This window comes from Gossypium hirsutum, chromosome A02, assembly GCF_007990345.1.
Source record: "Gossypium hirsutum isolate 1008001.06 chromosome A02, Gossypium_hirsutum_v2.1, whole genome shotgun sequence".
Lineage (NCBI taxonomy): Eukaryota > Viridiplantae > Streptophyta > Magnoliopsida > Malvales > Malvaceae > Gossypium > Gossypium hirsutum.
In genome coordinates this window covers 57,258,206-57,273,456 of record NC_053425.1, presented here as the reverse complement: position 1 = coordinate 57,273,456, position 15,251 = coordinate 57,258,206, and the positions used below count along the sequence as shown (strand labels likewise).

Genomic DNA, 15,251 nt, shown 5'->3' with positions numbered 1-15,251 from the left:
TCTTCCTCAAGTCTCCCCTACAAGTCGATCTTGTGTAGGTCATCGAGATCCTGGGGCGGTGGTGGAATATGTTGCGTACATCCAAACTGCCACATCACTTAGTCGAATTCGTACATCTCAACCATTACAAAAACGATCAAAGACACTTTGACGTGCTAGATGTTGCGATTGGCCAAAAAGTCGGTTAGGATGCATTCTTGAATTCTTGGATCGACATATGACATCCATTCAAATTGTAGTATGAATTTATTAATTTTAGCATGTGCCTAATATTTAATTTCAAAAGCTAAAGTAAATATTATATAACTTTAAATTTCATAAAATAACCTCCTGTTCTGATTTTTTATCTAACGCTAACCGAATATCCTCGAGCTTGGTCAGTATACCTATGTTTCTTGCGCAATTATTCCACCTGTTCAAATAATATGTTATTTTAAAATTATAACACTAAAAAAAATATTAGGATAATGATATTATCAAACGGATTTTACCATATTACGAGTAAGGACTCGTAAGGGGGTCTACTCGGGGCTATAAAAATGTAGTTGATACCATGCCCACGACTAAAGGAGCATGTAACCGTCGATTTTAACTTTTTTTGGTTTTGTGGCCTAACACATCTTTTAGTATAATGTCGCCAACACCGTTGATGCCTAATTGAGTCATCTCGCTTCTTTCAAGTTGACTAATAGCAGTAGCCACCTTAAATGTACCAGATTTCAAATTTTACCTAGCATAAGCAAACCCTCGATCAACTTTAAAATGAATGCGTGCATGAATTGTTCTTGTTCAACGTCACTCGCAGAGGCATCAATATGCTTGAAGTTATCCTCCAAACATCCCATCTCGATTTGGCTTCCCTTAAACTTGTTTGACACTTTCCTTAATAGTTGCTCGCATGTTGCGCTCTAATTGGCACTCACCACTGCCCTTGTAACGACTTCCCCATCGACTAGTAGACTGAATTATAAACCAACGTCCTCGAGTGTAATTGTACACTCATCGTAGGGAAGATGGAATGTTTGTGTCTCGGGTCTCTATTTTTCCACCAAAGCACTTATAAGTGGGGGATCCAATTTAGCCCCCCCGAGCATGCGAGCCATGTACAAGAATCCCAAATCTTGCAAATGTCCATGAATGACAACGGGTGCACTCACACATAAATTGTGTATAGACTCCAAAATTCGATTTTTGGCCTGAGTATATAAACATAAAAAAATGATAAAATTAATAATGTTAACACCATAATAATTAACTAATTAAAATTAAATAAATTAATAATATTTTCTTGCCATTTGTAGTTGGACGTTGGAGATATACTTGTTATACAAATGAATAAGTTAATTTACCATTTTAGAAATTAAAAGGAATAAAATAAAATCGAAGAGAATAAGATTGAGAGAAAGATTTAAAATGAAATTATTGAGAGAATAGATTTGAATGAAGTTTAGAGGGGTTTATATAGAAAAAAAAAAGACTGTTGGGAGATGTAACCATTGAATGTTATCGCTACCTAAAAACGTACCCTATAAGACTTATTTTTTCTTTCTCTCTCAAAAAAGGGTCTATTCTAATAACTATAAAAAAAAAGAACTAAATCCATAAATATCAGTATATATATAAATTAGTGGGGAGTTATGTTTACTCTCAAATATGAGAAGAGGAGAAGCATCGTTAGCAAATAGCATGCAGCCGTGCTATCAACTTCAAACTCATAGTTAAATATTACAAGTTACCCCAAGTAATAAGAAAGAGAGAAAATAACAAAATTGGGTCCGTGTGTGTTTTTTTTCCACAGCATGATGCAAAAGCTTTGGTCTGTAGCATTTTAGTCGTGGCCATCCCCATTTAATGAAATTTATTATTATTTAAAACCTAAGAATCTATATTTTACAGGGGCTGCACTTTTTTTATTATTATTAATTCCTACAATTTTTTTTGAGAAAAAAAACCCGCCATTAAATAAACAATTAAAGAAATAAATTGTTTAATAATTTTTCAACTTGTGTTTATAAAAAACAAGTCGTCTCTTCTTCCCTTTCTCTATCTAGTGTGGTTGGAGAACTTGAAAAGCAAACTACTGACGGTTAAGCCTAAAAAAACGCTCTCAAACACTGCTTCTGCCTCTCCTCTACCTTCCTTCACAACCTAACTCTTCCATATATAAACTCTTAACATGATCCTCAACTTTGGTCAAGAACACCTTCTCTGAAACATACTCTGTTTTGACACAGAAATGAAAATGGTACAGAATGGTTTTGTTGGAGACAAAGAGATGGTTGCTTCTGCTGCTGCTGGTGGTGGTGGTGGTGGTGGAGGGACGGTGGTTGTTGGAGTAAAGCTTGATTCACCAAGCAGAGAGCTTTTAACGTGGGCTTTGGTTAAGGTGGCTCAGCCTGGTGACTGTGTCATTGCTCTTCATGTTCTTGGTAACAATGGTCAGTAAATTTTTTTTTCCTGTTTCAGGGTTTAAATTTTCTCTTCTTTTGAAAATATTTCTGGGGTTTGATTTTTTGTCTGGTTTATTGAAGTGGGATTTGGATTTTGTGTGTGTGTAGAAATCGTGGATCGAGATGGAAAATCTTCACTTCTGTCGCTTGTCAAAGCGTTTGACTCTGTTCTTGCTGTTTATGAAGGATTCTGTAATTTGAAACAGGTTTGGTTTCATGATCTACTTTTTCTTTCTTCTTTCTTTTTCTTTTGTTAAAAAACATTGTTTATAACAATCTGCCTTCTTCTTTTTTCCCTATGATGAATTTGTTAACTTCATTTTTCTTTCCTGTTTGGTCAATTGGAACATGAAGGAAAATCAGAAATGGGAAAGTTGGTCTTTCCCTACATGTTCAATTTAGCTATAGTTACACTTAGGATTGAAATAGCGGCCGCTACTTAGCAATAGCGCCACCACCAGCCACGGCGGCCGTGAATATAAATCACGTCCCGTTTTGTGGTTCTAACAAATAAAAAACAAGAGCACCCTAGGATCCTAGAATAATAAAGAAAATGGAGGTCAGGGGAGGGATTTCTAACATCGTTGATGAATAACTGATTCTCAAGATCTAAAAGAGAGGGAAGAGTTTGGTCGGTGAAGATGGGGAAAGTTCATAAATGAGTTAAAAATATATGGTGTTTATTAAAATAAGAGTGTAATACGCACAGTTTTGAGGAGAAAAAATTGGGATGGGATTAATATTTTAGCTCATGCATATTTATATTTATCTTAATAAACTGTATATTGATACCTGATATTAAATTTTAAATACAAATATAAATAAATATCATTATAAATATATTAAATAAGATCATAAAATATCTCAAAAATTAACAAACACAAAGAATTTTTATAATCATGTTAGTGATTATTAAATTTAAAATAAATAAAAAAAATTCACCAACACTATAGCAATGACCGAAAATGTGACCGCTACCGCCGCCACCCGCCACCGCTATCGGAAAGAAAGTGATTGTGAATATAAATCACAACAATAGATAGCGGCAATAACGTCCCGCTATTTCCATTTTTAAGCTTTCATAACGTTAAAGGTGACGATAGACAGAAGGCCGGTGCTAGAGAAAGAGAGAAGCAGATAGAAGATAGTAAATGTCAAAAAGAGATGAATTAAAAAATAAAAGAAATTCACGATTAGACTGCTAACAATAATTGATTAAGCATTTCACGTATCAAATTTAAGGCTTAGAAAAAAGAAATAAATCGGTTTTGGGTAATTATGTTGCAGGTGGATCTCAAACTTAAGATATGCAGAGGTTCTTCAATTCGCAAAATTTTAGTGAGAGAAGCAAAATCTTATTCTGCAACTAAGCTTATAGTTGGAACCGCCGCCAAACTCCATAAAATCCGGTCATCGACATCGGTAGCCAAGTATTGTGCCAAGAAACTATCCAACAACTGTTCTGTTCTTGCTGTTAATAATGGGAAAGTGGTGTTCCGCAGGGAGGGTTCTCCAGGGACCACTTTTGGGGCAAAAGGTAAAGATTTTGTTTTGGTTGGTCATCCAGTTCTTGGATGTCGTGTAAGATTTTCGTGTTTTTTAAGGAATTTTTTCTTTGTTCCTCCAGGAAATGAAGATCATAAACGAAATAGCTTGCTTAATGCGCTTCACCGAACCATAACATTGAACAAGAATTCCAAAGTACTAAGTGAAGGGATTGCCAATGCCGAGGCCAATCTGGTTTCCTATGAGACCAAGGACAAGAGATTCGGGCAGGCCTTAACCAAAACCGGTTCGGGCAACTTTGAGAGTGATGGAAAGGAAAATTGCTCGGTTTGTGGATCTGGAAATAAGTTATTGCTGCATGATTCTTGTCACCAATCTGCAAACTGCGGTGATGATGATAATGATAGAGAGAAATCCTTGGCTATAGTGCCTGTTGAAAGAACTGAGGCTGCATCTGGTTCGATTTCTATGTTGATCAAACAGTTGCCTGAAATTAGACCTGGTTGGCCTTTACTTCGCCGTGCGGTTTTATCGGATAGACGACATCAAGTTCCTGACCGATCTTCGAGGCAGATATCTGTGGTTCAGTGGGTGATGCGGTTACCCTCTAGGCGTACTCTTTTGTTAACAAATTCAGATAAGAAACAAGATTGTGATCAAACCGAATTTAAGGCCTCTAATTTTGATGGAGAAAGCGGCGCGATCGTTCCGGTTGGTAATGAAAATGCCATTGCACCCCTTTCTCCTGATGACAACTCAATAAACCTGCCAAAAGAATTGGAAGGTCTTCATGAGAAATACTCTGCAACTTGCAGATTATTTAAGTACCAAGAACTGGTTTCGGCTACATCGAATTTCTTGGCTGGTTTGTTTCAAACTCATCATTCCTCTTTGCAACACCCTCCTTTGGGAACCAATTGACTTGAACTTGCTTTTACTGGTTTGTGTTTTTGCAGAAAACTTGATTGGGAAAGGAGGCAGCAGTCAGGTTTACAAGGGTTGCCTTCGAGACGGCAAGGAACTCGCGGTGAAAATCCTAAAGCCTTCAGAAGAAGTGTTGAAGGAGTTTGTTATGGAAATCGAGATCATTACTACATTACATCATAAGAACATTATATCCCTCTTGGGATTCTGCTATGAGGATAATAACCTTCTCTTGGTTTATGATTTCTTATCAAGAGGAAGCCTCGAAGAAAACCTTCATGGTAAGTAATCGATATGATTGTATGATTAATTAAGTCGCTTGATGTCGGGAAGTAGTTTCTAAAGTTGGTTATTGATAACTCAGGTAATAAGAAGGATCGTGGTGCATTTGGTTGGAGTGAAAGATATAAAGTGGCAATTGGGGTGGCTGAGGCCTTAGATTATCTGCATACTAACAGTGACCACCCTGTGATCCACAGGGATGTTAAATCTTCAAACATATTACTCTCTGATGATTTTGACCCCCAGGTATCTTTCAGTTTTGTATTTTCTTTTTTTTAAGAAACTGAAACGATGTTTGCATAAATAAATTCCCATGTTTTGCTTCCCGATATATGCAGCTCTCGGATTTCGGACTTGCTAAATGGGCATCAACCTCTTCTTCGCATATAACCTGCACAGATGTTGCAGGGACCTTTGGGTATGTCATTTTCACTTCTAAATTATTTGGTTTCTAATTGTATTCATTGTTTTCAAGGGGTAAAATAAATAACAAAAATGGAAAAAAAAAATCCCACATTGTTTCAGGTATTTGGCTCCTGAGTACTTCATGTATGGGAAAGTAAACGACAAGATTGATGTGTATGCATTTGGGGTGGTGTTGCTTGAGCTACTTTCTGGAAGAAAACCTATAAGCAATGACTGTCCAAAAGGCCAAGAGAGTTTGGTCATGTGGGTAAGTGGTCCTTTTTGCTCAACCGATGTGACTCGTATCACTCCATCTTTCAATTTCGTATCTAAAGTAAATTTGACCAATGTCCAGGCAAAGCCAATTTTAAGTGGTGGGAAAGTTTCCCAATTATTAGACCCAAGCTTGGCTGATGGCTATGATTGTGACCAGATGGAGAGGATGGTTCTTGCTGCCACCCTTTGTCTTAGACGTGCCCCACGTGCTAGACCGCAAATGGGCGTTGTAAGTCATCTTTCATCTTTTTTACTCTTGGATTACTTGGTTGTGAAAATGGATGATTAATAATTAAGTTTGTTTAATGTGATGGCCAAAGGTTGTGAAGCTCCTACAAGGTGATGCTGATGTGACCAAGTGGGCAAGATTGCAAGTGAATGCATCCGAAGGATCCGATACATTGGATGATGAAGCTTGTCCTGGTCGCTCCAACCTTCAATCCCATCTTAGTCTCGCATTGCTTGATGTGGAGGAAGACTCGGTCTCCATGAGCAGCATCGAGCAACCTGTGTCGTTAGAGGACTACCTCAAGGGTCGATGGAGCCGTTCATCAAGCTTTGACTAACTTCATTACCGCCAGAGATAAGCTGCAAAATAAGCATTCTTCCATTTATGGATCTTTTCACCCATCCTTGTATATTCTTTCGGTTCCTTGTTTGACTTTTCAATGGCATTGCTCATTGCTTACGGTAGGTGTTGGATGAGAGGTTGTTTGCATGGTGTGCCCTCCTCCTTCCCTTTCGATTTTCTTTTATGTTGGTCTGACACTTGATATTTTTTGGTATCCGATACTTGTGCCAACTGTCAATCATATATTTGGGCATAGGTATGGAATGAAAGTATATGCGATGCTTATCCAAAACTTGGATAACATAAAATTTTTTTTCCCTTGTTTGTTGTTGTTGAAGTAGATTAGGAGTGGAAATGATTGTAATCCCATACCATTTTTCACTCATAAAAGTGAGTATAATGTAAACATTGCTCTGAATTTCCCTTAAGAAGGCTTTGGCTGATTAGAGCAATTTTGCTTGGAACTGATCAATTATTCCATTGAAATTTACTGCTGTAACTTTTTATTTTTTAATGGTTCATAGAAATGCTCATACATCCAACAAACATCATTTTCATGTTTTTCCAAGTTGTCATGTTTGCACTAAATTGGATTTTAATGCACCATTAGAAGATCCTATAGACCCACCCATACAGCAAAACCTCTTGCTTTTTGGGTCTTCACTAGGTGATGAAAGTCATGAGTAATAGTACAATAATACCTTTAGTAGAGAGGCTACTAAATGAAAAAAGAAAATGTGATGCCACAGTGACAACTACCCTTTCACTATTCCACCGACACTTCATTTCCCTCAGCTCCTTCCTTGTCCCTTCTCCCCATCATTTTCTTAGGTGAAAGGGTGTTGAGATAAAACTATAATGTTGTAATGATGCCTTTTTTATTTCACTGCCCAGTAACATCCCTTTCAAAAACCAATTTTCATGAAATAAATAACCACAAGAGGTACTTAGGTGATTACAAATAATGCTCTTGGACTTTCTCTCAATCATGCAATTCCTTCTTACATAGTTAAAGCTAGTCATGGGTTCATTAAGCTAAGGAATTTCATATAAACAAGCAAATTTCAATTTGTTTCTAATTTATGATTTTAAAATAGTAAATTAGCCTGATTTCTCTTAAAACATATTTTTAAGTGTTAATAAAAAAAACATTTTTTTTAATTTTTTATATTAAATGAATACATATCATGTCAGACAACAAAAATTCAAAGTTGCTGACTCATCAAAATAGTTAAATATCAATGATATAAATACATCATTACATTTTTTGAAAATTCAAATTTAGATATTAAAATAGATAAATATCAAATTCAACCATAAAAAAAAATTGCTTTTTAACTCTTTAGAAAAATAGATATTATGTACACACATTTATGTATATTACAACATCTCAGAATTTTAAACCTTTTAAACATCAAATAAATAAATATAAAAATATCTTCTGAAGATATTGTAAATTTATGTTTGATTTAATCAACATATTTTAATTTTAAAAATAAAAAACCCATCACAAAAAATTTAGAAATTAATTTTAAATTAAATAAATGTTTTTTTAAAAATTTCCATATATATAAAAATAAAGGTTCTCCACAAAGACATCCCATTTTCGATAAGGCAATTTATTTATGGGTCATTTCTCTTTTCCCTTTTCATAAATTTAATTTATAGATAACATAGAGTTGTATATCTTCTTCCATCATCTTGACTATTAAGAAATTTATAAATTGAAATGGATTGAGCTTTAACTTGATTGGTAATATTATTATTGTTAATATAAAAAAATGTAAGTTCGAATATATTAAAAAGCGTTTATTGTTGAGAGGGATGATATGTAATTTTAAATATCATATAAAAAAATATAGATAGAGTACTAATTTAATTTGTATTAAATTTTAAGAGTAAGTAAATTTAGAGAATGGATTGTACAAAACTGTGATTTCACATCATCCTTTATCTCTTTCCAATGGGAGAATAACAAATCAGATTTCTCCTCTTGAGAAAATTCAAATCCAACTAAAAAGGTTAAAAATCATGAGGAAAAATTTGATTTGTCATCCTCTCATTGAAAACGGATATTGCAGTTTCATACCATCCTTTTTCTTATATTTTAATGTGTAATATAAACTTAAATGGCAAAATCTAGATAGTAGCATAACCTTGTGTGATGAAGCATGCAATCAAGTTTATGAATAAAATTTGCAAGTCAAAATGGTTTTGTGATCCGAATTCATCCAAGTGGCTCCATCTCTAAAAGCTCGTAACATCAAACTAGATATATATATATATATATTGGTATTATTTTGAGTTATGTTTTTATATTTGAAGCGATTAGCTCATACAAATTATTATCATCATCACTAAATTTTGATATATCCTCAAACACTATTGTATTAAACTTTTTATCCACTAAAGAAATCGTATTACTCCTCTTTTTTCTCAAAAAAGTTACCCTGTTAATGCCTTAATCAAAGGGATAATCTACCTATCTAGAACAAGCATTTGTTCTCTATCAAATGACCATCATTATGGACACTCCTCAAGATTGTCTCAACCTTTTGGGTTATATGACCTTAACATTGTTGATGGGGTTTGACAACATACTCCTGCCCATGAAATTGTTTATGTGGTGCACCTAATATTTATCATCGTCACTAGCTTTTAACCAAGGTCATATATAAAGAAAATTGGAAAAATAAGATTGTTGTTCTTGAAATAAAAATGGTATTCTCGAAATATAATTGGAATTTTAGTAGTGGATGTGTAGAATATAATAAATAAAAAAAAGCATAAAATAAAGATAAAATGCAAACTGCACATTTATAGCAGTTGGAGTCGATTTAAAGCAGGGTGTAGGCCCAATTGTAGGCGTCATGTAATAGGGTTTCCCATTTGCACTGCATTCTATGCATTGAAAGTTGTTGTAGGGCTGGGTTCCTTCACCGTTTTATAAACATTCAACTTATCATCCATTACAAATTGTAAATATAGTTGTTAACAAAATGTTTTTCAATTATTATCATTTTATTCAAACAAAAACATTTTACTATACTCACCAAATGTTACTTATTTTGGTATAAATTCAGTAATAAAATTAATTAATTAATTAATTAAATGCATGAGCCTGATTCAACGTGTTACATGCTTCAAATAGGGACCTTATCGCATAAACAACAAAATGGGAGGGATCGAATCCTAGAATTAGCCCATTATTTATTTCCCCACATATGCCCTCCGCCAATATTCTTGCACACTTTTTTTTATATACTATAAATTCTATCACACATGTATGTTTGTGGAAACCACGTATTTAAAATATAGATGCGTGTTTAAACATAACATATAATAAATAATAAAATGTATGGTTTGAAACTAATTAATAATAACATGTGAAATACTTACGATATTAAAATTTTAAAAATTAGATTAAATTAATATATACAATTGATATAGGTAATAAAATGTACATAATAATATTAAAAAATATAAAAAAAATTAAAATAAAGCCTTAGTTAAGTGGCAAATTTAATGTTTTACCAATACAATTAGCATAGATTCAAATCCCGTCATATGCATAATTTTTATTATTATTTTAATTAAAAAACTAAAGTATCCTTGAATAATATCACTTATTTTAAATACGAAATGACATTTTTGTAACTTTTCTAACCGAGTTGATTCCCGGTTAACTCGTGACACCAACTCAAATAGTATAGATATACAATTGATGGAGGAAATAAAGTGTGCATAATAAAATTAAAATGAAGTCTTGGTTAAGTGATAAATTTAAAGTTTTTTCAATGTAATTGGCATGGATTCAAATATCACAATATGTATATTTTTACTTTTTAAATTAAAAAGACTAAAGTACCTTCAAATAATATAACTTGTTTTAAATATGGAAGGTCATTTTTTGTAATTTTCTAATCAAGTTGGTGCTCGGTTGACTTGTGACACCAACTTAGTCAAGGATTTTAATAATAGTATAGATAGTTACAAGTATGGTTCACTTATGCTTTGTATTGGGTTAAATTTTTAGACTAAATTAGAAAACAAAAATTTTAAGGTTACAATATGTCTTAAGTTTCTATAGAATTTAGTTCCCATACTTTTATTTAGTCCCTTAACTTTTTGAATTTGAAAATTCAGGTTTAGTTGTTAACACCGTTAAATTTATTTTGCTAAGTTCGCTAGAGTGACATTTTGAAATTAAAAAAAAAAATACTCACTTGGTAGCCATGTGAAAAAAATGAAATTGTAATAAACCTAAATAACTAAATTTAACAAAAAATTGTAACAATTTTAACAATTCTTAAAATTCACATAAACATTTTAATTAAAACAAAGTATTTAGACTAACTAATGACATTGTAAAAGTTAGAATACTAAATTATGTAAAAAAAAAGCATAGCTAAATCTCAAATTTTAGAATTGTATAGGGACCAAAACTGAAATTTAATCATTATTATATAATCTTAAAAAAGAAATAAGGATCAAAATTAAAATTGAATCATTATCATATAATGTAAAAAACAGACTTAGATGCTTGTAATGTAAGGAAGGCCTTACATTATAAATGTTGTGAAATCAAATTGTATGAAAAATTAGATTATGGAGATTAAAATTTGAACATTGTGAAAATAACAAAATTAAAATCTGACCATTATTATATAATATAAAAAAGTAGAGGGATCATAGCTGAAATTTAACCATTGTATAATATATTTTTTATACATATAGATATATTTCATTCCAAGTGATAGTAATTAATTATTTTATATATTGCATAAGATAATAAATTTTACTTATTCTTATGTTTTAATTAAATCTAAAATAAAAAAAATAAAAAGTTTAATACCATTGTTATTATTATTGGTTTATGCACTTTGTCTAAAAAAAATTATTAGTTTGTGCATTTGAAATAAATGAGTTGATGAAATTTCTAATTTTATAATTTAAGTATTTAGATATTTATACTATTAATAAAATTATTGATTTAGTTTGTATTACGGGATAATTGGGTACCAACTCGGTTAAGAAATGACTAACATATCTTTTTATTAAATGACTACTACTATTATTAATTTGATGACCTTTTACTCTTTGTATATTTTTATATAATTTTTAAATAAAAGAACTAAAATTAACATGTCTAGGGATTAATCTCTGTGTTAGCCCTAATTTTTCAAATGTTCTGATATGACAAAGTCAAAATTTAAATTCTCACTTAACCAAATTTGCAATAAATTGATATAAGCTCTTAAAATTATTTTCATAAATTGATATAAGCTCTTAAAATTATTTTCAAAGTGCTTAGAAACGCAAAATTGTTAAATTCCATTGGAAAATATTGATTCAAGATTATTTTTACCTTACTAGGATACTTTTATTGATAGAAGTAAGCCAAAGAGCACCCTAAGTATTCCTCCAGACTTCTATGGATACTTGGGGGCTCTATTATTGATACATCTACAGTTCTATCAATACTTGGAAGAAGTTCTACTGATACAAGTAAGTCAGTGAGCATTTTTGGGTTCCCCTACACCTTTACCGATACAACTATCTATACAAGTCTGAACCCTTGAAACCCTCAGACTTCTACTGACACAAGCCCACTTGTATTGATACAAGTGGTCTGCAATCTATAATTAATGCTCAAATTTAATGTTGCAATGGCTCTAATTTACTCTCACCGCCTCCAAACATCCCTAAGATTGTTAGAAGGCATAAATAGAAGTCAATAGCTCTATACTGAAGACAAAAAAACAAGTTTGTAAAGTAAATTGTACAAAAATCCAATCTTTTCATTATTATTCTCTTTGTTCTTCATATACACACTTGGGAATTTATCTTTTTCATTCTTTCAAGTGTTGTATTATCATTTAGTGAGCTTAATCATTGTAATATCTTCCTTTGACAAGTGCTTTTAATCCTTATTCTTATTTCTCATTTTTGTAAGGGTTTGTTTAAGGTTTTTGGGTAGAAAACCTTAAGGGAAATGACTTTATCTTGCCTATTGAAAAGATAGTGTTGTAAAGGTTACCTTGTCCTTGAGGGGTACATTGGAGATTATCTTCAGGGGTACATTTCAGCTCTTTAATAACCCTGCACAACTGATATAACTATTGCTTAACCACAGTGGGGTCATCTCCCTTATCACCAAGGAACTCCTTAGCTCTTTTTTCTAAATCTCTTTGATAGGTTCAACCTTAGGTTGAGTCATAGTAGGTACAAGCGCAGCAGGTTGAGCCAGACGAACCACTTCAGGCTTTGGTTGATGAGGTTGTTGTAGCTGAGGTTCTTGGTTGTTTCCTATAAATTGATTGAACAACTGAGTCATCATCGCGAAGAACATGTTTCTAAATGCATTCTCTGTAATACCCATGTTGTTGGCAATAGTAACTTGTTCATGGGTAGGTGCATGACTTTCCATTTTCTTACCGGTGACTTCTATAGAACTATCAGACATTTTCTTATCTCACTACAAAAGAAGATTTATCTTAGCACAAAGCATTAAGGATTAAACTAGAGGTGTACTATGTATGATAGGGGTGTGACACTACCTTCAATTTTTTTTGAGAATTGGCTAAACCTTGGCTCTAATACCAAAACTTGTAACACTCCAAATATGATCCTTAAGGAGGATCCAAGAATGTTGTGTCACTACCTTAAAACCATTATCTTTAAAGCTATTTTTGGCACAAACTAATTAAACTATAGTGTAAGATGTTATGAAATATAAACCAACTGCGTACAAGACTACATAAAATAGTACATTTTAAAAAGGAAACATAAATATTTCACTGTAATTTCATTCTAATCATACTTTCCTGAGCATAAATTTAAATAGAAGATTCATTCTTCAAAATTAAACATATTGGAATCACCCCTATGTCAGGCATAATACAAAACACTAGAAATCTCACAACAACAATTGTCCTCTGGCATAGTCCCCCCAAATTCCTTTATTTCAACAACAAGCCTGAGAATGGAAAGTAACTAGGTAAGTTCAAAGAACTTAGTAAGTTCCAAAATAAGGCATTACCATAGTTATCAAATATTCAAATAAATTATTTCAAACTCAAACATAGTTTCATAGTTCGCCAGTTGGTAAGTACTGATCACAGACAAACTATACGTTAGTCTACTATTCCTTTGGCGTATACATTACACCCATACGACCATACAAACAACCTTTTTCATGTTAGCCACATACCCAGGTCCATAGACAGAGTCATATTGTGCACTTCATTTATATTCATTTTTCATGATATGCTAATCTAGTTTGCAACATACTATTGCCCTACTAGAGACTACATGAGCATTTTCATGTATCGCGATTTGCCAATTCAATGTTTATTCCATCAAAGGCAACACCATGGATTTATTTCTATTTTTTAGTCCATATTATCTTTCCAGAAGCATAAAGAATAAACATACACTAGTGTCAAAGGGTAGTGGCTTAAACATGAAGAATAGTTCTTACGCTTTAACACATCTAAACCAAAACCAGACTAACAACTCCGAATGACCATCATTTATATACGGACATTTCATATTTACAAAGTATGAATACTTACCTTAAGTAAAATATAAATAATGACAATTCACACATAGATGTAAGAAGGAACTCACCAGAAAATGCATCAAGTCTAAACAACAGGATATTTGCTCTTATCACGAGATCCTTTAAGAGTGTCTTGCGTTGTAATATAGATAGTTAAACTTATCAGATCATTATACCAGAAACTAACATGCTTGCAAGAAGCATTATCATAAAACCTAGAACCATGAAGTTTCCTTCCTTGCATACTATTTTGACACTAATGGATGCAGTGCTAAAAATCACGTAAATAACCAAGAAAATAACCTAGAGTTCATCGATAGTTACCAGAGTGCTAAAACGAACGAATAAGTTGGCTGAATATAGCGAACCCAACTTCAAATAGGTTTTTGGTCTAAGTTTTCAGAGAGGGTTTGAGCAGAGAAAATTTGGGAGGAAAAATGGATGCAAAGAAGACGTAAAACTTGTCTAAGAAGTCCTACTAACTTTATACAACTAAGCACAGAAGTAAGGTTTAGTGGAAAGGTCAAATTATCCCATTAACCCTTCCTCGATAATCGTGACTAAGTAGTCTCATCATAATTTTAGTCTTATCAACTACAGTAACTTAGTTCCATTCTAACCATGCAACATCCCGAATTAGGGTCTAGTCGGAACAATGGTTTTGGGACCATAAATCTAAAGTATAAATAATTAATTTATGATTATTTGATGATCCATGATATGAATGCATATTTGTGTGAAATTTTCATGAAGAAATTTTATGCCTAAAGTGTCCAATTTGAAGTTAGGGACTAAATTGAATAAGTTGCAAAACTTGAGTTCTAGAAGCTTTAAGCATGAAATTGCTATGGATTATTAATTAGGGGTCATTAAATAGTAATTTAACTAAGTCCTAAAATTTTGGACAAAAATGGGCATGAATAGGAAAAATTTGAAAGAAAATCCTAGAGGGCATTTTGGTTATTTAGTAATTAAAAGAATAAAAAAGGAAAAAGAAGCAAAATTCATGTCCATATTCTTCCCTACATGCCGAAATTTAGGTGGTCTTCATAGCTAGGATTTTTCAACTTTTCAAGCTTGATTGTAAGTACCTTTAAGCCCGTTTTTAATGTTCTTTACATTTTTAAGATCCTTGAAGTATGATCTATCCATTTCTACCCTTATTTTGAAGTAGGGTTTAATGGAATAATATGAAAGTTTGATGTGTGATAAACATCTTTTACAAAGTGATTTTGCATGAAAACACCTAAAAAGGACCTATTTGTAAAAGTTG

At 32.5% G+C, this 15,251-nt stretch overlaps 1 protein-coding gene across 1 annotated transcript; it reads left to right on the top strand.

Moving 5' to 3' along the window:
- The first annotated feature begins 1,799 nt into the window (after positions 1–1,799).
- LOC107939559 (probable receptor-like serine/threonine-protein kinase At5g57670) lies at positions 1,800–6,878 on the top strand. Its single transcript, XM_016872904.2, has 10 exons — positions 1,800–2,438; positions 2,559–2,656; positions 3,738–3,987; positions 4,078–4,821; positions 4,913–5,161; positions 5,245–5,408; positions 5,501–5,580; positions 5,688–5,835; positions 5,923–6,072; positions 6,164–6,878. The coding sequence occupies exons 1-10, from the start codon at positions 2,237–2,239 to the stop codon at positions 6,407–6,409; spliced, it is 2,331 nt and encodes a 776-aa protein (XP_016728393.1). The 5' UTR covers positions 1,800–2,236; the 3' UTR covers positions 6,410–6,878.
- Positions 6,879–15,251: the final 8,373 nt, after the last annotated feature.

Bases quoted from the DNA above. Each gene is read 5' to 3' on its own strand.
- LOC107939559 (XM_016872904.2), top strand. From the start codon at position 2,237: ATGAAAATGGTACAGAATGGTTTTGTTGGAGACAAAGAGATGGTTGCT. The intron at 2,657-3,737 runs GTTTGGTTTCAT...ATTATGTTGCAG, and splicing joins GATTCTGTAATTTGAAACAG to GTGGATCTCAAACTTAAGAT. The intron at 5,162-5,244 runs GTAAGTAATCGA...TTGATAACTCAG, and splicing joins CCTCGAAGAAAACCTTCATG to GTAATAAGAAGGATCGTGGT.